Here is a 27,056-nt window from a genome sequence, read left to right on the forward strand (position 1 = left end):
CTGCCACCTCACCATGCCAATCACAAGTGCACATCAACAGGTTGTGTTAAAGCTACATAGTGTAATTCAATTCACTTTTATTTAAATAGCGCCAAATCACAACAACAGTTATCTCATTGCGATTTTCATAAAAGAGCAGGTCTAGACAGTACTCTGTGATGTTATGTACAGAAACCCAACAATGTAAAAATGTCTCCCATCACCAGCTGTGAGGGGCAGCAAGCAGGCTGGCTGATGAAGAGCTGAGTGGGTGGGTTGGGGTGTAGGGTTTGGCCATGTCCTGGATGGATGCTGGGGCTGATCCGTTTGTGGCCCTGTATGCAAGTACCAGTGTCTTGGAGCAGATGCGGGCAGCAACTGGTAACCAGTGAGAGAGCGGAGGAGCGGTGTAGTGGGAGAGAACTTGGGGAGGTTGAAGACAAGTCGAGCTCCTGCGTTCTGAATGAGTTGCAAGGGCCAGGTGGCACCTGCAGGCAGGCCATTCAGGAGGGAGTTGCAGTGGTCTAGACGTGAGATCACTAGAGTCTGAACCAGAACCTCTTCACTATATGTTATTTGGTATCATATCCTATGATTAAACATAAAACAAGTCTCTCTGAATAATACCAATAGACTAACTACATTACATATACAAAAATACTATCTTTTGCTACGGATACACCTCACATCATAGTCTTAACGGACATTAGGCCTTTGACAACACCAACACCAACGGCTCAAAACACCGCTTAAAAACCAAAATGTAGCAATGTAAATGTAACCTTTGTGCGTGTTAACCCCGGGTGCTCCGGTTTCCTCCCACCATAAAGATAATGAAAAATGTGTTTTTCAAGTAAAGGCTGAAAAAAAGCCACAGGCCTCTGTCCTATGTCCTTTCAAGAAAGGGAAACCATGTTAGAAAGGTAATGGTTAATTTATTTGGTAATAGCATACTTTTGAAACAATTGGCAAATAAGTAGAGTTAAATGTAAATGTAAATGAAGAGGGTGCTTTAAAAAAAGGAATCAGAGACAAACTCATTTGAGGAGACAGAAGCTATTTACTGTAGCTTTAAAACACTATTAATGTTCAGTTTAGTCTTTTTTAAAGTTTCAAAAATGTATTTGTTGATCCCTTAAATCCCAGTTAAATTCACACACTGACATATTTACTTTGAAATTGGAAAAATTCAAAGTTAAGATAAAATAATTTAGTGTTGTTTTCAACTGATTATAATTTTAAAAAAAGATATTAAATCACAAATCAGCTGTTGTGTACTGTGAATTTTGGTGGTGGGGCTGTTTGCATTCACACTGCATATTATGTATATTCACTTTTCAAATGTCACTTGTTGTATCAAATCTGTCATATCCTTACGCTACAAAAAAAGAGTCGTATTTTTATTGGAAATGTATTGGAAAGTTCTATCCCTTCCTCCCTTCCTGACAGGCATTGCGAAAGCAACCATGGAGGGTGGAACCTCGGATAGCCCAGTCAACAAAACGTGACATCACTTCCTGTTGAAACTGTTTTCCCCATAGATATCACTAGATACATCTGTCTGATGTAGTTTTATCTTCACACAGTAGATATAGATCTGTCTGATGTAGTTTCATCTGCACACAGTAGCTATAGATCTGTCTGATATAGTTTCATCTGCAGAAAACAAAAGATCATGGATGTCGTGTGCGTCATAGATATGTTAGAAGAAAAAAAAGCTGAACAACCAGAGCTTAAGATGGAGAATTGGGATTCAGCCTAAGTTAAAGTAGGCAAACAGGCCTATGAGAATGATCGTTTCACCAAGGCAGGAGAAAAAGTGTTTCATATCTCATGGATCCAAAAGGTCCGTCAGAAAACACAGTTCAGAAATCAGAGAAAGGGAGAAAGACCATTAAATGTAGCCAGAGGTCTGCTCTGGACATGTGTTTGGTTTTCAACTGATTATGATTCTTAATAGAAATGTCCTAAGTCATATTAACTCCCACTGCTCTCTTTTAATACAAAGTTTACACCTGTTAATTTTTATAAATGACAAGTGACTCATTGAATGGTTTCAGTTATGAGCTGTAGTTCTTAAATGTATAGGTTAAGACTATCATTCAAGTCGGTCCGTTTTATCACTTATTTTTTTTAATGCTTTTCCTCACTTTTTTTTTTTCACAGAGGCCGAGTTTCCTTCTTTACATATTATACGATTTGCTCCCTCGTACATATATGGACATAAAAAAGAAGACACTGGCAAAATTGGACTCTAAAATCTAGAAACTATAAAGAAAATATATTGATAAATTTCATGCACATTGTAAACATGAATATAACAGAGTATGTTCATCTGTTTTGGGTTGTTTCCCCCCAGCCATTCAGGTGTCCTCTCCCTGTTGTTAGGCCTACATGAATGCACAGTAGTCTACACTATGTAGTTATTGGTCAAGTGAACTAAGACTATAATTTGGGAGGATGGTACAATTAGCATATGTTTTAAAAATGTATAAGCCTCCCACATTATAGTTGTTACAAAATAAAAAAAAAGTCAACTGAAATAATTTAAGGTGCATTGGTCCACTATAGAAACACACATGTACAGCACTTTGTTGCTCTTAGTATTTGACTTCATGCAAATTCATCTCAACCACTGCCGTAATATGTTCATCAAACTTCCAACAACAATGTGAACAGAAGTCTTCATACAGAAATATAACCATAACAATGTCACATGAATCAATACATTAAAAAAATGTCCACCATTAATATTTGTAGAGAAGGCAGACATTGGTGCATAAAAATGGACCAGAATGCAAGAAAATAAGTAACCCGTCCTTGGTTTCAGTCAATGTGTTGCATACTTCCACTGATGATTTCCTTTGTCTTCACCACTAGGGGATGCCATAATATCAATAATGCTCACCAAGTAATTGTTCTTCCCTCACACAGTTTCAGTGTGGGTGGCACACGTGCATGGATCCTTGTTGTGGCAGAACATTGAAGTCCACAACCAGATGTAAGTAGGAATCACTTGTTATTATGTAATGTGAACTTGAAAACATGAAAAAATTAAACTGAGGCAAGGATTGCAATTAGCAGAAATTAATACCAATAAAGATGACAGTATGTCTTTATATCTACATATACATACTGTGTCAGTACATGTATAGTTATACATATGTACATATATATACATTTATATATATATATATATATATATATATATATATACATATGTGTATATGTATATATATGTGTGTGTATACATATATATATATATGCTCTGATAATGTTGGCATGGCAACTGCATTTTGAATAAATGTATTTAAATATGTATATGCATGCACTGATAATTTTGGCATTGCAACTGCACTTTGAATAAATGTATTTAAATATATATATATATATAGCTTGTCCTTGAATGATGGGCAGCCTGCCTTTAAAACATCAGTCCCTCTACCTGTATCAGTCATCTTCATGAGCTGACGTTCTGCAGTCTGGAGCATGTTTCAGGACGTCACTGGCAACGTCACAGATGACATCAATGGATTCACTCAATCTGTGGTAGATTTAATTTGCAAAACAACAGAAGCAACTGTACCCAAAACTACTGTTAAAGCGCCCATATTATCGAAATTTTCAGGTTCATAATTACATTTTGAGGTTGTACCAGAATAGTTTTACATAGTTTCATTTTGAATAAAGACATATGTTTGGTGTACCGCACGTTGCTGCAGATCCGTTTTCCCCCCCTGTGTGTTTAGGTCTCTGTTTTAGCTACAGAGTGAGACATCTTACTTCAATACTATCTTTGTTGGGAGTCGCACATGCGCAATAGGTAGGAAAGTCTTCTTCTAAATGAGGGACACTTGTGGAATACCTTCAGAACAGGGACATGGAAGTAGTTCTTTTGACGATTATGGTCAACTAATGCTAATGTGTTGTAGCAGTGTTTTGCCATTGAGAACGAGCTAGCTTGCTAACGCTAGCACGCTACCCCCAAATAAACACACGCACTGCTGCCTATATGGACTGAAACATGTGCCACCAGAACCAGAATTTGAATCATTTGTATTTGAATTTGAACTGCTAAACTTGAATAATTGCATCAAAAACATTTTTTCATTGCATTGTTTAATTGGAATCATTGCACTGAAAAACTGAACCTGAATAGTATAATTTGAAATTGAATTTATTCGTTTGGAACTGAAGTCCGATAAAATTTGATCCTCACTGAAAATTCAACTCTCTATACATCTTCAAATTCAGTTCTCAAAATTCAATTTCAAGTTACTGTGACAGACAGAAGGATGAAGGAAGAGCAGTCAACCACAGATCAACAGATAGAGTGCAGTGGTACAGATACAAAGGACTCCTTGTAGACAGGTGACCAACATGGATTCAGCTGGGACAAATAGGGTGATGACAATTTAACATATAGCTACAATGTAACAATCTTTTTTTATGCTAATGGTTGAAAAAAATCACTTCTACAAAAGAGCTATAACATTAACAACAGTTAAACAAAATATCATTAGATTGAAGAAATGTGTTAAATTGTCTTTATCCTATTTGTCCCAGCCGAATCCACGGTGGTCACACGTCTCACGCCAGACTCTGCACTTCTTCCTCGTTTCATGCCGAGTACTGGGCTCCAATACGTAGGTTCTGATTGGCCGAGGAGTCCTGTGTATCTGTGCCACTGAACTCTGTCTATTGATCTGAGGTCGATTGCTCTCCCTTCATCCTTCAACTATCCCGGATGTCTGTCACAGTACCTTGAAATTGAATTGTGAGAGGATCAAATTTGATCAGACTTCTGTTCTAAACAAATAAATTCACTTTCAAATTATGGTATTTAGATTCAGTTTTTCAATGCAATGATTCACATTTCACCATACAATTTCAAATGATGTGATTCCATTTAAGTATTTCAATATAATGATTGAAGTTTAGTGATTTTAATTAAATAGAAATTCTTCAAATTCAGTTTCTGGTGGCACCTATTTCAGCCCATAAGCCTACTGCAATCTCGAAACGTGGGCAAATATAAAGCAGCAGCCTAAAATTTGAGAAGAGCAGTAAAGGAGGCAAAAATTGACTAGAAGAAGAAAGGGGAGCTACAATTCCAGGAGTGCAACCCCAGAAGCATGTGGCCAGGTCTAAGAACTATAAAAGTAAAATTTAAATTCTGGAACCACTACAGTTGGTTCCAGAAGTTGGTTCTGTAGTTACAGCCTACAACCTAAGACCCCGTAGCACACATCCTCAACACCAACCTGTCTCGTCAAAAAAAAGAAAGGAAGCTATTTGAGATTGCTGTTCATTGATTACAGTTCAGCGTTAAACACAATGGACGAACGAGGCCAAGAGGGAGTTGGAGTGGGGGACACACACCTCCTTCACAACGTGTTTAAATTAGTCAGACTCAGATGTATTTACTAAATGGAAAACTGATGGATTTAACAACTAGCTTGTGAACTTTGCATCTGGAGTTGGTGGAGACCAAAGCAGAGCTAAAATGAGAGTGAATGTTTGACTTCACATTGAAAAGCATGACTCTAAATTCCTTTTTATGTTGCTTTGTGTCTGCTTGATGTGTAATTAGGCAAACACACCAGAACAACGTATAAGGTGATAATGTGTGTATGTTGTTATTCTGCTTGTTCCGGTGCCATGGAGTGCCCAAAAAATCAGTTGAAGCAGCCTAAAAGTAAGACTTACAGAATTAGGTAATTTAAATGAAAATGTTTTTTAGGATAGGAATGTGCACCTGGGCCCACATTATTATTGTAATGTGGGAAGCAGCTAACATCTATTTAATCACAAATATCACATCACCTTTAGTTAGTCAGGGAGTGCCAATTGAGAGCAAGCTCTTTTTTCCATTATTGATTACATGCCCTCTTAAATTACAAAACACACAATAATTACTGAACATAGTAATTAATATATACCATTGCAATACACAGTACACACAGTTTTCTCTCTTAGACACACACAGTTACACAATTCAATTTTACTGAATCATTTTAAGAACTAAAAACCCACTTCATTATCTCACAGCAATCTTATGCTGTCGTGTCATTGTATTTACAAAAGACCATTGAGCAAACGTAGAGCAAAATGTAGAAGAGGCACATGGTTATACTGATGCAAGGTAACATCCCCCGGAGACTCTGCAGGATGTCCTTGTTAATGTTTCTTAGGACTCGATTGGCACCAGACAACTACTCTGCACTCTTGAAAAAAATTATTTTCATCAACCCCATACAACAATAATCTATCAATCAATCTATCAGTATGTGCATAGCTCATCAATCTATAAATCTAATCAATATGATTGTGAAAACATGCATCTGATACTTTTCAACACAGTGTATATATTCACAACCTTGTGTTCTGTCAGACACATTCACAAATGTGCTCAAATGTATTATTTAGTTCATAATAGTTTTTTTAATGTCATCCTCTCACATGGTGCACATTGTGAATGGAACATGGACATCAGCGTCCGCATTGTTTATTAAAAACTCACCTTATAGTTAGAGTTCCCTGTAATTAAATGTTCTACATCCAATAACCTCAAGGACTCCAGGGGCCTGCACTGATAGTGTTGGCATGGCAACTGCACTTTGAATAAATGTATTTAAAGGTGAATGTTTATCTCTCTCTCTCTCTCTCTCTCTCTCTCTCTCTCTCTTTTTCTCCGCCAACATCCTTATTAAAATCCCATTAAGCTTTAATGACCTGTATTCATCCGTTTTGGTCAAAACATGAACTCATACGTCTATTAGCGTGTCCTCGTCTTTCATTCGGTCCTGCTCTGAATTCATCCAGCTGAACTTCCTGTTGCTGTCAGTCATAAAAACAATTACGTTTTCTTCTTTTTTTTAATGTCCTTTTGGGTTAGTGCATCTCAGAATCTCCTGTTGTTCTTCCCCACTGAGAACAAAACGCAGAGCTGATCAGTCTTTCATACATACACTATTTTAATTATCTTGAAATTGGAATTAAACAAAAAAATGCTTACTCTGTTGTTACTATCACACACACACGGGTGGACGGTAACTAATAGAACATAATTTAACAGTTGTATTTCTGTTTGTTTATATTTCCAATTGCATTATGGGACCTATATTTGTGTTTCGACAACTTTTCACGGCTGTGGAAGTGAAAGTGACACAGTTTTATTCGTCTGCATTTTAACTAGCAAGTCATTTTAAGGAAGCTAATTGGATTAGCATGCATCAAAAGCATAAAAAAGCATAAAAAGCGCAAAAAAGTGTTGAAACATGCATAAAGAAGCCCTTCAAATTATGTAAAAAACAGAAGTTTACTGACGGAGCAGCTGTGTCTGAGAAATTTAAAACAATTGGGAAATGCCTTGTGTTTTATTGTAGCTACACACAACACATCTGTTTTCAATTACGGAACAAAGTCCTGGTAATAAACTGCTAGAGCGTTTTCTGATGTTTTATGGATTTATTTTTTAGAGAACAGAGCGCTCAGTGACTGTGCCAAACATATGCCATTCAAAATGAACCTGTAGCGCCTGTACCTGGATTCATTTGAAATGATTGCCTCAATATTTAATCTCATCAGTACACATCTCTGATCTAGAAGTATCCGTCATTATTAAGCAAAACTCCAGCAACGCTTGTTGAAAACAACATTAATGTGAGTCTCACGAGTTTGGTGGCCTAGTAAGGTCCCATTCAGGTTGGTCTTCATAATACTACACTTTCCGTTCTTACACCTTGTAAGAAGTCACTCCTAAAAGAAACTATACTGAAATCATTTTGTTTGAATCTCCCTTCATTACACACCTGACCTGCCTGCTGCATAACAGTTAGGCAAATTATAAAAAGGAGATAAAATTTGCTTTTAGGGAGGGCAATATTTGCATCTAAAAACCACCCCTGATAAAATGAACAGATGGCCTCTCCCTTCACAACACTTCATTGTTTCAGTGCAGTAAAAAAAGACCATTCACCAGGATTACCTGCTGTAAAGTCAAATTTTACAATTTATATTTATTTCATAAAATCATTGAGTTTGTATTATTACAGAAATGTGTTGTGTATTATGTATTTTAGCATGAGGATATTTAGTTTTCTCCTCTGTGACAGATTGGAGGCTGTGGTTAAACCAAGTGCAAAAGTGACAAACTGTTAGATTGCTTCAGCCAATCAGCTCGCAGAGCTCGCCGCTCTGTCATACCGTGCAGTGCAGGGCGTTCTTGACTCGCATGCTTTGAATTTAACGAGGAGAGGGAGGAGATTTGTCTTTTTGTCCATGCTAATAAGAACGTGTAAAGCTTGCACTGCTTTACAAGCACTGTTATTGCCTCAGGACACACCAAATATTGACAGAATATAGTTTGAGCATAGTCGCGCCAGTTCACAGAGTACAGCAGTAATTTCATGAACACCTTGTGTACAAAGACTGTAGGTAAATATGATATTAGTAACCTTAACTGATACGTCATCCATGCGATTATGTTGCAAATGTGTTATATCACATTTCATAACAGCTCCGAAGTCAGAGAGGTGGAATTAGGGGGAGCTGAGGATGAATACTAATTTGACTTAACACTGTTGCTTCATTTAGAAAAGCTTGTTGCCAGGAAACTGAACCCACTTTTGATCTTCAATCTCACTTTAAAGCCCACCCAAACTAAAACTGACCTAGTGTGTCCCAGCCAAAGAGTTTAAAGCAACCATTCATCAGCTATCTTCTTGTGAAATGCAGCAAATTGAGGTACCTGTGTAGCTCACCTGGTAGAGCGTGCATGCATGCCATTCCTCCTCTCTCTCCCCCTTTCCTATCTTTAGCTGTCTTGTCTAATTAAGGCCTAATGCCCAAAAAAATGCAGGAAATTGGATTAACACAGAAATGATCTTGTAGTACTTGTAAGGCAGTAATTATTCAGGAAAGTGTAGTTGGTCTCCACTTTTATGCAGTTGGATAACATGAGCCAGTTTCCAAATAGTGTAGACAACATTAAAAGCAACGTAAAGATTGAATGTATACAATACTCCTTTAATACAACAGTTAAAGGCTGAATAGAAAACAGAGAGCTGGTGCTGGCTGCGTGCACAGAACTGCTGTTGTTTGACTCCCTGAGTAATCATACTCCAACACATGGCCTGTGGCTGCACAAAGTCTTTTGAAGACTCGATGGGATGATTACCGTGTCAGATTTAATCACTGTAAGCAGCAGGGTGTGAGTAGGAAGTTCATCTGGTATCCTAAGTTAATTGAGTTCTGACTGCAGTTGTGCATTTATCCCTTAAAATGCCTAAATATTGAACAGCTGGTCGGATCATCCAGGTTTTATCCTCTACTTAAAGAGTTCTACTAAATCCGGTGGTCCTGCAACATTGTTGTATGTAGCTACATGCTAACGCCAGGAAAATCTGTAATCTTGGCTCCCAATGTTGTTTATTTCTCCCCCAAATTTCAGGTCACATTCTTTTGAAACAAGTCAGGTTATTTAATATTTGGTTAATAAGCCTTTATCTGGAATTTTTGACGGTAGAAAGTGTATTTTATCACTGTGCACTGCTAACTAACTAATATTGACCGCATGCCAAAGCCAAGAACATCTGTAATCTTGGCTGCCCATATTGTTAATTTCTACCCAGTTTTAGGTCACACTATTATTGAAACATGTCCTGCGCTTTATCATAGACTCTCAAAGTGCTTCAGCGGGAGGACTACTCTCTAACACAACCAATGTGTAGCATCCACCTGGGTGATGCACAGCAGCCTCACTACACCAGACGCTCACCACACATCAGCTTGGCAGAGAGGGAGGGGAACATATTTTAAGTGGTGGGGAAAACCGGAGAAAACCCACACAGACACGGGTAGAACATGCAAACTCCGCACAGAAAGACCCGGACAACCAGGGTTCAGAAAAACCTGCATTTTTGGGTTGCAAAAATTGTATTAAGGAAGCTCATCAAATGCATTCTTACAATAGTCTACACATGTGTTGCTTTTTATTATTATTTATCAAATAAAGTCATTTAATAAGTGACTTTTATGCCACTAAAAAGAGGCCTTTTGAGAGGAGGAATGAGGAAGAAAAAGGCCTAAATGCATCATGTAAAGTGTCACATCATCTCACATCCTTTCTGTATAGCGTCTACAGGGCGTTTCCCTAAACTAGCAGTGTACTATAACTGGACTGGACCAACAGACCAACTATCCCTACAGAGATGATGCGTATTGCAAGAAGTTAAAAAAAAGTAGTGAAACAAAGAGAAAAATTCCTAATTCTGAATTATTTGGGGTTCTCTTTTACTAGAGTGTAAGCTGAGTTGTTAATAAAAACGTCACGTGGCATATGGTTTGTAAGTGTAAATCATCATTAGACTTTGGCCCTTTGCAAACATGACACACACATTTCTAAACACCTCCCCTCCCCACAGTTGCATAATTTACAGTTTCACAAACATACCCAGTTACAGTTAGCCTGTATTCATAATCCAAAGTCAGAAAAATACTATTGTTAATAACCAAGTTGCAACATAGTAAACATATTTCACATTTGGTACATGTAGTTTCACACATTTGGAAACACCAATACCTATATAATATTCTTGAAGCTGTGCTTAAATATAGATCAGCCTACTTTGTCCGTTTAAATGTGTAGTGGGTGTTTAAACAATATTTATTCCATGCAGTTTTCCACGCTCCCAGTGTGTTTTCACCCAGGGCTGATGTGTGTGATGTGCAGGCATGCCAGCAGCCACTCATTCACTTCCAGGTACAGTCTGCTGCGGTCCAGTCACATTTCAACACGAACTGCTTTCGGCCTGATAAATGCGCATGCGCAGTACAGCTGACCCCTCCGGTTTCTGCGTGCAATGCCACGTTAGTAGCGGTAGACACAAAATACCAGCTACTCTCCCAACCCTACCAAGGAAGCAACACCAAAACTAAGACCAATTTCACAGCTAAACCTTCGCGGACCGTGTCTGCAGCTCTCGTCTCTCTGTCAAGAAGAATACTCGACGACAACTATGTTTAAGTTTCTGCTCGTCTGCACACTGGTTGTGGCCAGCAGAGCTGAGGTCGGCGAGGAAGAAGATGTCCTGGTGTTGAAGAAAAGTAACTTCGACGAGGCTCTCAAAGCTCACCCTAACATCTTGGTTGAATTCTGTAAGTAACATCAGCTACAAAATCTATCCAGCTAGCGCTAGCCGTCTTCATCAGGCTCGCTGGTTGCGTTGCTAGCTAGTTAGCTAACGTTAACGTTGAATGCAGCCTGGGTTAATGTTAGCATTACACTTGGACACTTTTGACAAGTTAAAGTCACTGCTGTCTGTGGCGGACTTAATGATGTCGTGCTTAATTTGGAATCTATGCGTGAATGTATTACACCTAGTTCGACACCAGCTATTTCTCTATAATGTTAGTTCAAACTGAGGAAGGAATGTACGGGGCATTGCTTATAAGACTGCGTTTTCTCTTTCTCAGACTGATACAATTTGACTAGCACCTGGCAACGTTAACGTTATCCTCAAAGTGTGAACGTATTCTGATGGGGATACGGATTTTGGCACGACGCATTAAAACCCCCCCCGGCGTGATTTAGCTGCTACTATGTTGGCTAATCTTAATGCAAATGTTTATGTACATGGTTGCTTTAACTTGGCCATCGTTAGCTCCAGGGTGTTATAGAATAGCAGCGCACCATGTTGCATTTTTAGAAATCGGCCACGGCGTGCATTATCCCTTTTTGCCGTTGGGATAAGACTATAACAACATAACCATTAATGCCAAAAGTAGCCATAACCGAAAATAGTTAGATTAGGTAAAACTCTAAAGTGGTAGGTTATCAATTTCGATTGCCTGCAGTGGTTTCATACTGGCTGTTTCAGTTTTGGTGCAGCCCGGTTGTCTCTTTACTGTAATTCCGATGCAGTTCTTCACTTATTTTACATAATAAGAATAATGGGAATAATAACAGGATGCATTTGTTTCATAGCCCAGGCTCTATTATTAAGGCTCTATCACTTCTCCATAGCCTGCTGGCCCATCCCGCTATACTTTTGTCAGATTGTTGACCTGCTCACACACTGTGTGAAAAATCCGTGAACCAGTCAGAGATGGCCGTTGGGAAGATTATCCAATGAGCTCGGCATGGGAGGGATGAAGGCTTTTTTTCGCCCTTGTATTTGTCAACTGGGCGGGATTTTTAGTGCGATGTGGAGCTAGGTTGACGTGTACTTTACAAAAGTTCATCTGTACGTTTATATTGGCTGGACTGGAACGAGGAAGTTTTATTCTTTGTCAAGAATTTAAGGTCATGCAATGCAGGTCGTTTTAGTCGACGTGTCAGTTTTTGATTAGGAGATTATGGGTTTGATATTTTTGCCCGTCCCTTTGCCATGTACAATTGGAAACTATGACTTACAAATCAACATGTGAAACCCATGGACTTTTAAAAAATAAATAAGGGGAAACCACAGTGGTAGCTTGCTCTGGTTTATGGCAATTTCCCTCACAAATCCTCAAAGAAGTTATTTTTAAAGTTCAGTGTGTGAGTGTGTGTGTGTGTGTGTGTGTGTGAGTGGCACATTGCCAGAGCCCAAACTGACATTTAACTTACAATTGAAGTTAATAAAGAAAATCATCACATCATCAGTTGGTGAACAAGTAATCCTTTTATCAAAACAGTTGGTTATCACTTCTGTCCATTGACCGATCAATTAATCATCTAATCTTATCCTTCACTTTATTCTGGAGGGCCATATTATTTAGGGCCGCCTACGGCCTTCGTGCCTTTTTTGCATAGAATACTAAGCTATTAAAATAATTATTTGCAAGATTATTTAAATCATGTTTCAATGTTGCACAGTGAATCTTTACAATTAACTATATGTCTTATTGAATACCTTACCTATAGGCCAGTAATATGTTAGAATTATGTGAAAAGTACTCATAATATGCTTTTTGGCTTTCCCCCTTTCCTTTTATATATCTTTTTTCGTGCATGTTATAGGTTTACAAAGTGAAAAAGCTCAAAGATGATTTACCATCTCCAATACAAAAAAACTGTTCACCATCTCTCCAAACAGCTCCATTGTAGTCCAGCCTTTACTTCAGAGACATACGTGCGTCACTTTGTAACGCGTTATAATGCTCATCTAGCTGCTAGCGTGGCACGCCCCCACACTCTGCAACTGACAAGCTAGCAATACTTGGTGAACATGTGACTCCCAACAAAGATGTTACAAAAGTGAGATGTCTCACTCTGTAGCTAAAACGGAGAGCTTAACACATAGGTAAAAGAGGAACTGCAGCAATGTGCAGTACAACAAATATATGGTAGTTTCTGACAATTAAACCACATAACCCTATTCTGGTACAACCTCAAAATACTATTATAAACCGGAATCTGGGCATAACCTGAGCACTTTAAGCGTTTAAGGCATTTTATGTTTTGAAAACTTTCCTAAATTGACTAAAATGGAGACTCCCCTTGCAGTGACTCTGAGGACTCCCTAGGGGTCGCAGACCGCCTGTTGAATCTCTCTGCTCTAGAGCAACAATGTAAACGTGTGTGTGTGTGTGTGTTTCCCCTCCTCACTCTCCTGCAGATGCCCCATGGTGTGGTCACTGCAAGGCCCTGGCTCCAGAGTTCGCCAAGGCCGCTGGCATGCTGAAGGCCGAGGGCTCCGAGGTCCGCCTGGGTAAGGTGGACGCCACGGAGGAGACCGAGCTGGCCCAGGAGTACGGCGTCCGGGGATACCCCACCATCAAGTTCTTTAAGGGCGGAGAGAAAGAGTCACCCAAAGAGTACTCCGGTGAGCATTTTTTGTGATTTTCATTGGCCCAGACTTACTTGCTTGCATGAGAGATTTTTTTAGAAATTAGAGGCAGGGGGCAAATTTCCTCCTGTTTATATACTGCAGACATGTGTGGATTTGGTATTTCTATATTGGAATGTTGGATTAAGATTTGATGTTTATGTTCCTTTTCTCTTATGCATAGTTTTTTTTTCTCCTAAAAAGTTTTGGTGTCTCTACACATTGCCCTTTTAATAAATGGAAGAAATGTTTTACATAAAGTGATGTAATCTTGAGTAACTCCTGCATAGGAAAGTGAGTAAAAATAATTTCATAATACAACCTCATGAAAGCCTTCATAGATGGCATCAATAATCAGTTCTGACAACTAAAGGAAAAGCCATATTGAGTGACTATTATTATTTTTATTTTTTACTTCCTCATCCTGGTAATATGATCTGCACAGCTGCATAAACTGAGTCAGCCAATCAGCTTTAAGCAACGCCACTGAGACAAAAATGTGGGCTGGGCTGGGCTCACCCTGCACGTTCCTCTCATACTCACTCTGAGCCAGCAGATGTATGTGCAGTCTTTCACGTCGCCTTTTTTCTGCTGGTCTGGGCCAGTCTTGGTTTGGAAAGGAGGGGAGAGTAGGTTGGGAAGGTTTTTTATTTTTTGTGGCAATAACAACAAAACCTCACAAAACTGACTAAATGCTGTTTCACTTCATCAATTTGCATTTCTTAATGAATTTGCTACTATGTTGCATCAGCGGTTCATTATACACAGCCAGGTCTATCCTGTCCAGTTTAATTTCAGCACTATTATTGCAAATAAAGATATATTTGCAGCTTCAAAAGGTTGGCCTAGTGATTTTATTTATAATTCACTTATACAATATGGTGCTTGGATTTAAAAGTAAGAACAAATGAGCAGTGTTTTTTATTGCCATCTTGCTAAAAGCTCTTACACCGTCGGTGGTTTCACAAATGTCAAAACATGGTTTGTTTTTGCTGTATGTGTAAATATTTTCACTTTCAAAATGCACCCAAACTTTCACACCCAAAAAAATGAGCGATTGGCATCTGTGTGCCTGCACATACTCAGTCTGACCAGAGCACGGCACTGTAACTTCACAGAACATCTGCGCAGTTAGTATTTAATAATCTTTTTGGCCTAGTTTTAGTTTTACGATTTAGTTTACCTTTTTATTTTCCCAGGAATATTCCCACTGAGTCTCTTTTACAACAGAGTCCTGGCCACGACAGAACTAAACCAATTTAAACAGCAAATTACAATCAATGATCAGAGTTCAGTAACATTCACTGGTCAGAAAGTCCATAATCCTATTTTTAAAATATTCCATGCTGATAAAGTAATGTAGTTTTAAGATGACTTTGAAGCTCACACCAAGATGATGGAGTAAAAAATGTACACACACTTTCCCCAAACACATAACGAGTTTCAGGAATGACATATGTACATAATCGGTCCGTGTGACCAAAGGTAAAATAAAAAAAACTACGAAACATGCAATTCTCCACATTCCACTGTTTTAGCATTTGACTCGTGGCTTTTGACCATTCCCATGCTGTCTGTGCATACAAAAGGGCTTGAGTCATTGTGTTGTGTTGCAGCTGGCAGGCAGGCCGCCGACATCGTCGCCTGGTTGAAGAAGCGCACAGGCCCGTCTGTCGCCACCCTGGCCGGAGTCACCGAGGCCGAGTCTTTGATTGCTGACAACGAGGTGGCAGTCATCGGATTCTTTAAGGTACAACTAATCTCTCGAGGTCTAAAAATAACAAGTCAAGATTTAAATAAACAGACATTTCTGTAAATGTCCTCCTTTTGTTGATATTTTATACACACTTTTTGGCCAGGTTCTTTGTTTATTGTGTTTATTGTCGGGCAATGCTTTGTCATCTCAAAAGCACAATAAGGACATGTTTATTTCTCATGCCTTGTTGCTTTCAAAGCGTTGAAAGAAAAATGATAAATTGGTTAAATAATTGGATCACTTGCAGAGTGCTTTGTCTTAAGCAAGGTTTTCATGTGTGTAGGATGCGGACTCTGAGGGGGCCAAGGCCTACGAAAAAGCAGCTGAAACCACAGACGACATTCCCTTCGCCGTGACTGCCGACGATGCTGTTTTCGCCAAGTTTGAGGTGTCCAAGGACAGTGTTGTCCTCTTCAAGAAGGTGACTTCAAGTTTATTTCTTGAATGTTGCATACTAATTCACGTAGATGTCTTAGTGGCACATAAGGTGTATAGAGCACTAAATATTTTCTCTTTAATACACTACATCAAATCCATTTCCAGCAGAAAATCCATGTTCTGTGCTTCTTTACAAATGAAAAAAATGACTAATGTGCATTTTCTTTTTTTGAAAACGATTAGTTCTTAGAAATGTCTTATCTCTTGTGTATTACTTTTTTTTAAAATTTTTGTTAAAGAAGGAAAAGAAAATAACAATACTCAATACTATCGAATTGTGATACTTGTAGAATTGCGGTGAATGAAATACGCCAAGGTATTGTGAAATAATCAAATCGGGGCAAAAGCATACTGTACCAGCCCTAATATTCCTACATATGAACAAACTGTGGTCACTGGACATCTCATAAGATACAAATTCCTCATTGGTTGACATCGGGACTATTTTAAGTGTTTACTCATTGCCCCAGTTGCAGTCATAACATATTGTAAACAGGTTATTAGTTTCTTGCATCAGCTTATGAAACACGCTCACGAGTCTCGTGTAAGCGCTTACCGACCAGCCGCTGAAGACACCTCAGTGTTTTTGATATACATTTTGGTAATGTGATGCCTTTGACCTCACAGTATCCGCTCTCCGTTGCTAATCTTGGCTCGGCAAAGGTGCTCTAACCGTTAAGACGTGCCTTTGGGCCTGTGGCTCAACTTAGCCGGGGAATGACCTCAGCATGTTGAGATAACAGGGATCCGTGGTGCAGAGCTGTATCTGGTGATCTTTAAACTATCCCCATTCGGCTATGAGCAGCATGAATGGCGGCTGTGTGCACTCTGTCTAGAGATTGACTTTCCCCCCATAGATGCATGGTGAAAGATGTCTGTAATTCAGTGGGTATGTTTCTTTTGAGCATCACAACCCCCGCAAAATTACCTTTTTTCACTATCAGAATTTGATCCATTTGCTCAGCTAACATTTGGAAGCCGGATATGGCTGGCTCAGGCGGTGGAAATCGGCATTATGGGCCAAAGAGTGCGTACGCAGTGCTGATCCTTTTTTGGCTTTTTTATACGTGGCAGTTGACCTCTTTTGGCTCTCTGCGCCACTGAGCAATTTTTATGGGAATGAACCGGGCTCCGCCTCCAACTCGATATCCAGTTCTCTTCATACATCCATGGTTGTAGCTCGTTGAAACATACACATGATATGATATATATATTTTTTAAACAGATGTGATGCTTGTCACGAATCCCACTAACTGACTACAAAGTTCCTTGCGGAATAGGCTAGAAATCATTGAGCTTACTTATCAGTCAATTGTCAAGTTGTGTCAAGGACAACTCTGTCAATAAAATATTAGGCAACAGAGCGATGTGAGGGTGTACTTTAACTCTTGAAATCCTTTAGTTCACAACAGCAAATATCCCCTCATCCTACAGCCTAAGGCTATGATGGTTGCTTTACTCAGCAACAATAGGAAAAAATCCATTTCTATTTGCCATTTGTGGCTTCCAATGCTTGGAGGTTGATCTGCTTAAATGTGACCACACCTCTTGAGTGTTTCTCGTAAAAAGCTTTGAAACTTATAAGCTGCTTCTCAAATGCAAATGGTGACCGATGGCATTAAAATAAATATTCAAATGACATTGTGAAAGGGGTGTTTAACCTTTTTTAAAGACTTTTCAGCTCATCTGCATCTCTTTGGGCTTAACAGAGCTTTATAGTCAGTACAACACATTGGTTAGCTGTCCACAACTGTGAACGCTGTCGCCGTCATTTTTGGCCGCAGCATGCGGCTGTTTTCTGTGAAAAGCTTCTGAAAGCTTGCCGCACACTACCCGTGCGGCCCCAAAACGGAAAGTAACACTTAAAAGAAATTTAGCTTTTGTGATTTAGTGCGTAAATGAACATATTAAACATTAATATGACAAACATTAAATACAGAACAAATTAATACAAAATAGCTGTTTAACATTAAGAAAAAAGAAGCTGAATTGAGCACCAGACAGATGCAGTTGGAGACTACCTGGTCAACATAGCGGAGCTTTTAGCAGCTAAAGAGTCTATTTCCTTCATCAGTTGGTAAATTGTGTGTATTTAATCACTCACAGGGTTTGTGATTCAATCACTGGCAAGACACTGAACCCCACACCTCCTAACGTGCAGACCAGATCCTTGCATGGCAGCACTGCTCAGTGCATGTGAGGCATTGTAAGTGCTTTGGACGGCTTTTAGGTGCTATATAGTTATAGTCCAATCTTGATACGTTTCTTCTTTCACACATGGTTTCTATATACGGTATATAGTGTTTATTTAACCGTCATATCTTCAGTCACTTTTTGCTGTGGTACCTAATGACGGGCATCATTTTATAGTTTGCAGTAGATCAGTAATGAAGTAATAATTCCATGCAACCTCAGCTGCTTCAGAAACAAACAAACTCTAAACATCTCTGTGTGTTTTCTGCCTTTGCATTATGGACGATCGTCTTTCATTTTGGCACAAGGACCAAGGCTCAGTCCTCCCACTGCTATTGTCTGGCCTCTGATCCGTGCTGGTAGCTTTATCCTGATACAAACACCGCTGACATGTGGGCCCGTTGCCTGCAGTGATGGGAACCCTCCCGCAGCAGGGGCTCAGTCTCCAACAGCTGGGCTTAAGACTTAAGTTCCATAGCCTTGGTCAGTGGCTGCAAGGCTGGCAGTATGCCACCAGCCAAATGTCCTCTTTCCTATTGTACGCCAGTAAGGGTTGCTTGGCAAGGCTGTAACACTGCTATTCTTGACACTTAATAAAAGCTTGTTTGTCAGCTTGGGGGCTACTAGGGGATTTTTAAAAAGTGGTTTCTGGTAAATCTATGTGTGGTGTTCACAGGCAGACTAGATGGGGGGTTAATGTTTCTAAATGTTTCCCTTTACAGTTTGATGAGGGGCGTAATACCTTTGACGGCGAGCTGACCAAAGAGAACCTCCTGGCTTTCGTCAAGGCCAACCAGCTGCCTCTGGTCATCGAGTTCACAGAGCAGGTAAAGACTGGGCCATGCACAGCTCTTTTCCCCGCGACTGTCCACTACAATAACATGTACTAGTCAAAGTATTATCCCCACATGTCACACTTGTATATATTTAATTTTCCTGCAGACCGCCCCTAAAATCTTCGGTGGAGAAATCAAGTCCCACATCCTCATGTTCCTGCCCAAAACTGCTAAAGACTTCCAGGACAAAATGGACCAGTTTAAGAAAGCCGCAGAGGGATTCAAGGGCCGGGTAAGTGAACTCTTTTTTTTTTTTTTTTTTTTTAATTTTTCTTTTCTTTTTTTGTAAATGGAAGACTGCTCCGACAGGATTTTTTTAATTACCTGCGAAGACAGAATCAAATATAGATTTTCTTATAATTTTTTTTTTTCTTTCATCTCCCCTGTCCAGATCCTGTTCATTTTCATCGACAGCGATGTGGACGACAACCAGCGCATCCTGGAGTTCTTCGGCCTGAAGAAAGAGGAGTGCCCCGCCATCCGCCTCATCACCCTGGAGGACGAGATGACCAAGTACAGGCCCGAGAGCAACGCCATCACAGCAGAGAGCATCATCAGTTTCTGCGAACTGTTCATTGAGGGCAAACTGAAGGTGAGACCCAAAGAGGGGACTGTTTAGTTATGGCAGCACATGCATGTCATAGATATGATTTTAAATGTTGAGGTTTTTGTTTTTTTTCTCTCACACAGCCCCACCTCATGAGTCAGGACATCCCCGAAGACTGGGACAAAAACCCTGTCAGGGTTTTGGTTGGAAAGAACTTTGAGGAGGTCGTCTTTGATTCGTCTAAGAACGTCTTTGTGGAATTCTGTAAGAGCCTCCTCTTGTCAGCAGACATCCATTTCAAACAGTAGGGCTACTTATCGCCCCTGGTTTACAGATTCCAATTTAAAAGGCCCGGCATAGATACCCTCTTCAATTCAATTTCTGATTTAATGTCTATTTGGGATATTTCAGTTTGTGGAATCTCTTTCGTTTCCAAGCAATTACAAGTACAAGGTTCCCTCTAACTTGGTGAATTGAAAGTATCAATGTTTACATAAAAAGTGTAACCCTTTTCCCAGCAAGCTGTCCATAGTTGGTACCAATGGATTCCTTAGGTCTTCCAGATTCACATGATACAGTAAAGGTCGATTCTAGATTTTATGAATTATGATTGAATCAATTAAATGAAAATCAATTTAAATAAGTTTTATTTTTAAATTTATTTTTAAACCCAGCTCTATTAAACAAGCATTACAATATATTCATGAATAATCTTTTTGAGTTAATAAAGGGTACACCTGTTTTTAAAAGGGGTGTTTTGCAATCATAGCTCTGTTGCTAATCTGTGAGCTTTGGCCTCAAACTCAAACGGTGCCCTTCTTTACTTTGCCCAGTGCTAAGCTCTTTTCAGATACCAAGAGGTAATGCCAGAGGCACACTCCGCCTGTCACACCACTCTCAAAATTACTTTGTCACCAGACACTGAAGTTTAAAATATCTGGTTAAATACCACTGTTGGATCTCTATCTATCTCAAATCACATCAAAATTTGTGGAGGAATATTCCATCGCTGGCTGTTAAGTACAGATTATGTCCGGTCATGGACAGCAGGGTTGGCCCGTATTTCCTGACCTATGGAGAGGGGGGGGGGGGTTCCTAGCCCGTCAAAGGGAAGCGGGGTCAGGCAGGCTGCATGGATATGATCAGTGTGCATTTGCCTGCCTCTAGCTATACATGGCAGCAGAATCTACAGACATGTCTGAAATCAAACATCCACGCACCCTATTTATCAGCGCTTAACATAATGGCTGAAAAGAAAACGCAGGACTGACTTATTGCATTTCAAATGTGTTCAAGGGTCAAGATTAGGGCTGCATAGTTAATGTAAGTGCAATTGCGATTTCACTCAAATTGTGTGCTTCGTTTGTACTGTTGAGCAAAGCAAAAGTCTATTTTGAAAAGATTACGGTTTGTTAATATTTTTAAATGTTAAATTATTTTTAAAAAACAGTACTGCATTTTTTTTGTACTGTATATGATGTCTGTAATGGTTTTTTTCGTCTGTTCGGTATACCAGATGCACCTTGGTGTGGACACTGCAAACAGCTGACTCCCATCTGGGAGAAGCTCGGAGAGAAGTATAAGGACAGTGCTGACATCATCGTGGCCAAGATGGACTCCACAGCCAATGAGATTGAGACAGTTAAAGTCCACAGCTTCCCCACTCTTAAGTTCTTCCCTGCAGGTGAAGAGCGCAAGGTGAGTGTTTCTTTTGATCTATGCTTATCGGAATCTCCTTTCCACCCCTTTTGGGATTTGTATATTCCCTTTACTCCTTCAGTACTGCAATAACAGAAACCTTTAATTAAACCAAAACAAACATGTTGAAGGGCAGTGTTTCCATTTCAGCACAGTGTGAGAGTGGTCTACAGTCACCTATTTCTCTTGCTACCAATATTAGCTGGTCCGTCGTCCAGTTCAGCCGAGAAACGGAGAGTCGTTGAGTTCTAAGCGACCAGTGTGATGTGTGTAGAGCTGCAAGTTGAAGGAGCCGATGGATTACATTTCCCTGGAATTGTACCTCGTACAATTTCTTGTGACAAATAAAAATTGACTTATTGATAGATTGACCTCTGGAAAAGTTAGTGGGACCGTTTTGAAGACTGTGCCAAAGTTTATTGGCTGCCTTTAAATGGCACAGTTGGGTGTCAAATGCCCAATCGTTAATTACTGCAACGGTATTTATCATGATACAGTAATTGTTTTGTAAATTAAGTGGTTTAAAGCAACCATACCATACTTCATCACATTTAAATGGAACACCGTCGCTGCTTGTCGAAGTCTGTTGTCCCTCTTGGGCTTCTTTGCGTCCGGTGTCTGTCAGAGAGCAATCCATCCGATTGACTAATCAGCTTTAGTGAATTAGTTCATGAGAAGAAAAGCAGTGGTGAGAAAAGCCAGCAAATGACTAACTTCAAAACGGCACACACAGAAGGCTACACATTTTCATCTTTATCTCATCAATTAATATACAGCTGTCAAAACTGACCAAAAAGGATGTTTGAATGTTCCTTTTACAAAAACCCAAGCTATCTTCAGAATATCGGAATGTCTAGTTTTGCACATTATGTTCTTATTATGAGGGAACAAGATGCGTAACTGCTTGTATATAGGGATGGTCCAATCCTGTTTTTTTGCTTTGTGATACCGATTCTGATACCTGAACTTGCGTATCTACCAATACAGAGTACTAATCCGATACCAACGGGTCATATATTTTATTATGTTTTAACAGCTGTGTACTACTGTCCCTGTATGGATGTGGTATGATTTCTATCTTTGTTGTTGGTCTGGCTCAGGTTAAGCTCTTTGTGAAACATGAATAAACACAAACAGTGAATGCCACACAACTGTCTTTTATTATCCAGTCAGTTATAAGGGAAAGAACATAAATAAACTACTTTTAACATAGATTTTCTTTAGGACTTAATTAAGTGGTATCCGATCGGTGCATAAACTCCAGTACTTACCGCTACCTGTATTTTAGGCTGTATCTGAGGCAATACCGATACTGGTATCGGAAGATCTCTAAAACTTTAAAGTAGACCGTAGAAATATCTTCCTCTCTCCCTCTGCGCCGTGGTTGGTGCTAGGCCGAGCAAGCCAGCCTGACTGCTACTAAATCAGTATGAAAATTAATGAATTAGGCAATGAATTCACGAAAACGCACAAGAATCCGGAGATCATGTTATATACCACTAACCTTAGCTCAGGGATTCTTTTGTTTCTGTGATTAAACCCATGCATTTGTGTTTCTAGACTTTTTGTTTTGTGGTGGGGGGAAAAAACACAATGTCTGCCGTTAATCAGAAAGTATGTCTGATCACCAGGTGATTGATTACAACGGGGAGAGAACACTGGAAGGCTTCACCAAGTTCCTGGAGAGTGGCGGTAAAGAGGGCGGCGCCCCTGCCGGAGACGACGACGATCTGGACGCAGAGGTAAGATTGTCTCTCAGATGCATTGAAAGTTACAACACAGTTGTTGTCTAATTCGAAGACAAGTCTAGGCTTTAATAAATGTAGCTTTTAATAAATGTAGCTCATCTGTTGATGTTATTATAGGTTTCTTTTTGAGAGAACCTTCTTAGTATTCTAACCGCATGCAGTGATCTGTTGAACTGTAATGACTGCAGCCAAATGAGTACGTATACTCAGTAAAGCTATGTTTGTGTACTGATACCCAACACCAGTGGGGACATATTCATATTGAGGAGGTAGCCATAAATGAGGGAAACTGGAGATGATGGGGACTAAAACAAGAACAACAGCTGCTGCATTGAGAGAGTAGTGGCAGTGTGAGGACTTAGAGGCTGATTGTTCTCACATAGAGTCGCTCCAGTTGAACAATTAGTGTTCAAGAAATGGTTTTATTGTTACATTAAGGTTGTTTAAAATAAAAACTGAATGTTTTTATACATAGATATAAAAATCTCAGAAGAAACTTGACATAAAGTTAATCTGCTAAAATATTGGCTCATTTTCAATAACCTGTGCATTATTATTCATAATGTTATTGACATTCCTATTTTTATATATATATATATATATATTTTTATTTTTTAAAGGGTCAAGTACTAACATACGGTAAAATACTGTGACAGTCAAGAAATTAGATTCAGGTGCATGAATATGTCTCATTGGTAAATTCATGCTTTCTGGAGGCACGGTCAGCATAAAGTCTGAACGCTACAGAAAATAAAGTTGACAGGACGGACTCATGAGGATTTTAGGCTGTAACCTTAGAACTAACACACTTGGCTTAACTGAACATTAGCAGGTATTAGAAGGTCTCTGGGTTAAAAAGCCGTTTGAAGGAAACTACATGCTGTTTTTAGAAAATATGCCAAAAATAGAACCTCTCCTAAAATTACTCTTGGTGCAAAATGTTGTGAGGGATCCCTCGGGAGATACTTGCCACCTCATTATGGTTAAAGATGTAGAGGACGCATCGCCCATACGTCACACATTCGAAGGGTATCCCCTCTACTACTAGCTTTCTACTCCACTGTTGCTGCTACGCCCATTTCTCAGAAGTTTAACGTGCACCTGTCGTAGCTTTTCACCAGGCCGTGCCTGAAGACCGGATCACAGCGGCACATGCAGCGCTGCAGGCAACATTAGGGCCTTCGTTTACGATTTGATTAGTGACATTTGATTTGTTAGACCCTCATAAACGGCCACAGGCTACCACAGGATAGTGGCCCAATTTAAAACCCTTTTATGCACTCTTTTCGTAAGTCTGCATTTCTGCAGACTGTGCATGAGGGAATTGTCCACAGTTATATCGTTTTGACGTGAGCCAGGGGAAGCCACAGCCTTAAAGAGTGGTTTAAATAATAAAAGGAGTGGCACATTAAGCCTGGTGTACTTTCATATCTTAAGTTTGTATTTTTATACATTTTATTTATCACAACTTTAATATATGTTGATGTTCCTCTGTTCTGTTGTGACAAAACAAAAGATCTTTAGGTATTGAATGACGAGGCATTATTCAATACTCTGTACTAAGGAGGCAGTTCAGTGGGTGCCTAAAAAGTATTGAATTCGGGAGCCAGCCCTAGTCTTAATCAACAACCCTCTTTTCTCCTCTCCAGGATTTGGAGGATGTGGATGATGAAAAGGACTTGGACTCTGATGACGACGAACATGACGAGTTGTAAGAGCTGGCAGAGGAGAGAGAGGAGACGAGTCCCGCCCCGCCCCAAACCAACCCTTCCAACCAGTCACCATCACCCCCTTCACTTCTTCGTGGACCTTCCCAGTCCTGTGAACATTAATACTTCCCCCTTAACTGCCTCCATGTCAGTCAGCCCGTCAGTCTGTCAGTCAGTCCATCAGTAGCGTGGCGAGGCCTTTTTTCGCCAGCCACAACTCTAACCTCGCAACTTCTGGCCAGACTCGTCTTGTCCCACCCGGGGGTGGGGACTCTGTGTATCAGTGCACCACCTCTATGGGAGACCTCAATGCCTTCTCTACAAAGCGCTACATCAGCTGTTTGCCTTGTATGTTTTAAACCAAATGTAAAAATGGCATTGGGATTAAGTTTTCAAAAATGTTAAAAAAAAAAAAAAAATTCTGTTGAATTTGCTCCCCTACTTTAAAAAAAAAGAAAAGAAGAAAAAAAAAGCCTTGCCATTGTTCAGTGTGGGTATGAGCTAAATGAGTGTTGTAACCTGTATTTGTAGGTAAGCGTGGGGGGGGCTGCCAATGTTCTTTTCCCTCTGATAGAAATCCAGAGGACCAGAGTTTTGTGTGGTGATTTTGTAAGGACTGATCTCTCAGGGGACGAGGGGCCATCCAATAGATGGGTTTATTAACTCCACAGAGCTTGGCCAGTGTAGCACAAAGGACCCCCCCCCCCCCCCCCCCCCCCCCCCCCCCCCCCCCCCGCATCTGTAGCTAAGACCAGTTGTTTTCTTTATTTTGGTGGGGGAGGGATGCGAGTCTACTTTGTTTTTATTTCTTCATTCCCATATAATCTTAGTTCAGTCTCCTCATTTCCTCACGGCTACTGACTATTTTTCCAAAAGGAATTATTCAGAGAAACTCCTATTTTATTTAATTGCTTTCACTCTTTGTTTTTTTTATATTTAGGATTTATAATTTTTAATGTACCATTGTGCCCAGCTGTAGCCAGTTGGGGCAGAGTTGGCCCTTGGACACGGTCTCAGACCTAGAAGGGTTTATGGTGCCAGTTCTGATAGGTCGCACTGCATTCATGCCTAATCAGAGATTCACTGTGGTTACTAAAGCAGACAGAGATTGGTACGGTTTACTGGTCAGGTTGGTCTAAGAAGTGTCTATTATATCTGAAGTGGGGAGGGAACAATTGCACAGCCCCACCCCTCACCCATACCGTACCTCCTGCATCCCTTTTGGCTCTACCCAACACCCTTGTTGCCACAGCAGTGAGTGAGTGACCATAATGTGTTGTGTGAATGGTGTTTGAATGGTGGGAGTCGAATGACTAGTTCATGTTTTTGGTCGTACATGAACAGGAGGATGAATGTCCTGCGTGTTTAGTGGGGGGCGGGGGGAGGCATGAGTGGAGCAAGGTGTCTGGTTTGACAGCTGCAGCGGTGGGGGAAACTTTACAAAGCATTCCATCATATCCAAATTGATGTGGAAAACGTAAAATGGTGGCCAATAAACAAAAAAAATTGAAAAAATACGTATGTCTTTTGTTTTTTATTTTTTTTAAGTGTACCTCCAGATTGACATTCTACAGATAAACCGTGGAAGGGGAAATACCATTTCACTCAACTGCAATTTTGAATTCAAATGGGTGGACAGTTGTACAACAGAAGGGACAAAGAAGCTTCTTGGCTACTTTCCAATTGCCACTTTTTTGGTTAAAAATGTAATATCTTTTACTACGTTAACACCTCACATTCACACTGCCGTAAGTGTCTACGTTATTGTCACTCTACAGTTTAGTGTTGTGGGACATGACCGTGGTAGTGGTGGAATGTAACTAACTATGACATTTACATAGTACTTTACTTGCATACGAGTTGAGGTACTTGTACTTTCTTTCAGTCTTTTCTACTTCTACTCCACTAAATTTCAGAGAGAAATATTGTACTTTTTACTCCACTACATTAAGCTGAATGCTCGTTGCTTCACAAATCAGTTTTTGTTTCTACCCTTTTTTTGGCCAATCTCAGGGTATTTCTATATTGAGTACTTTTTTATTCTTCAAGTACATTTTAACAATATTTAAATACTTTCCCATAAGTAACATTTTCAATGTAGGATTTTTACTTTGTATTTTAAACAGTGTGCTACTGAAAGCATCTGAGTACTTCTACCACCATTGATAGAATAGAAATCATGTATGAAATGAATAACTTGTTCTTTATTTCTTTAATTATTAGTCTGTACATGGCAGCAAAAAAACAAAATCCATAAAATACAGGGAAGTAGCTAACATTCTTATCTAAGAAGGCATTTGTGCTACTTTTGAAAAATCTTTTTTTTTCATTTAAATCT

General features: G+C 39.7%; 2 protein-coding genes across 2 annotated transcripts in view; one reads left to right on the top strand and one right to left on the bottom strand.

Moving 5' to 3' along the window:
* The window catches only part of LOC117956277 (excitatory amino acid transporter 3-like), a 381,877-nt gene that overhangs the window by 335,694 nt on the left and 19,127 nt on the right, over positions 1-27,056 (bottom strand). The window lies entirely within an intron of this gene.
* On the top strand, positions 10,809-26,223 carry p4hb (prolyl 4-hydroxylase, beta polypeptide). Its single transcript, XM_034891295.1, has 11 exons — positions 10,809-11,139; positions 13,584-13,790; positions 15,410-15,543; positions 15,833-15,970; positions 18,903-19,007; positions 19,123-19,248; positions 19,408-19,608; positions 19,707-19,827; positions 21,080-21,261; positions 22,893-23,003; positions 24,659-26,223. The coding sequence occupies exons 1-11, from the start codon at positions 11,001-11,003 to the stop codon at positions 24,722-24,724; spliced, it is 1,530 nt and encodes a 509-aa protein (XP_034747186.1). The 5' UTR covers positions 10,809-11,000; the 3' UTR covers positions 24,725-26,223.

Source organism: Etheostoma cragini, chromosome 2 (genome assembly GCF_013103735.1).
Source record: "Etheostoma cragini isolate CJK2018 chromosome 2, CSU_Ecrag_1.0, whole genome shotgun sequence".
NCBI lineage: Eukaryota > Metazoa > Chordata > Actinopteri > Perciformes > Percidae > Etheostoma > Etheostoma cragini.

Coding starts and splice junctions, on each gene's coding strand:
- p4hb (XM_034891295.1), top strand. CDS start 11,001: ATGTTTAAGTTTCTGCTCGTCTGCACACTGGTTGTGGCCAGCAGAGCT. Junction 11,140..13,583: donor TAACATCTTGGTTGAATTCT/GTAAGTAACATC, acceptor ACTCTCCTGCAG/ATGCCCCATGGTGTGGTCAC. Junction 19,828..21,079: donor GAACGTCTTTGTGGAATTCT/GTAAGAGCCTCC, acceptor TCGGTATACCAG/ATGCACCTTGGTGTGGACAC.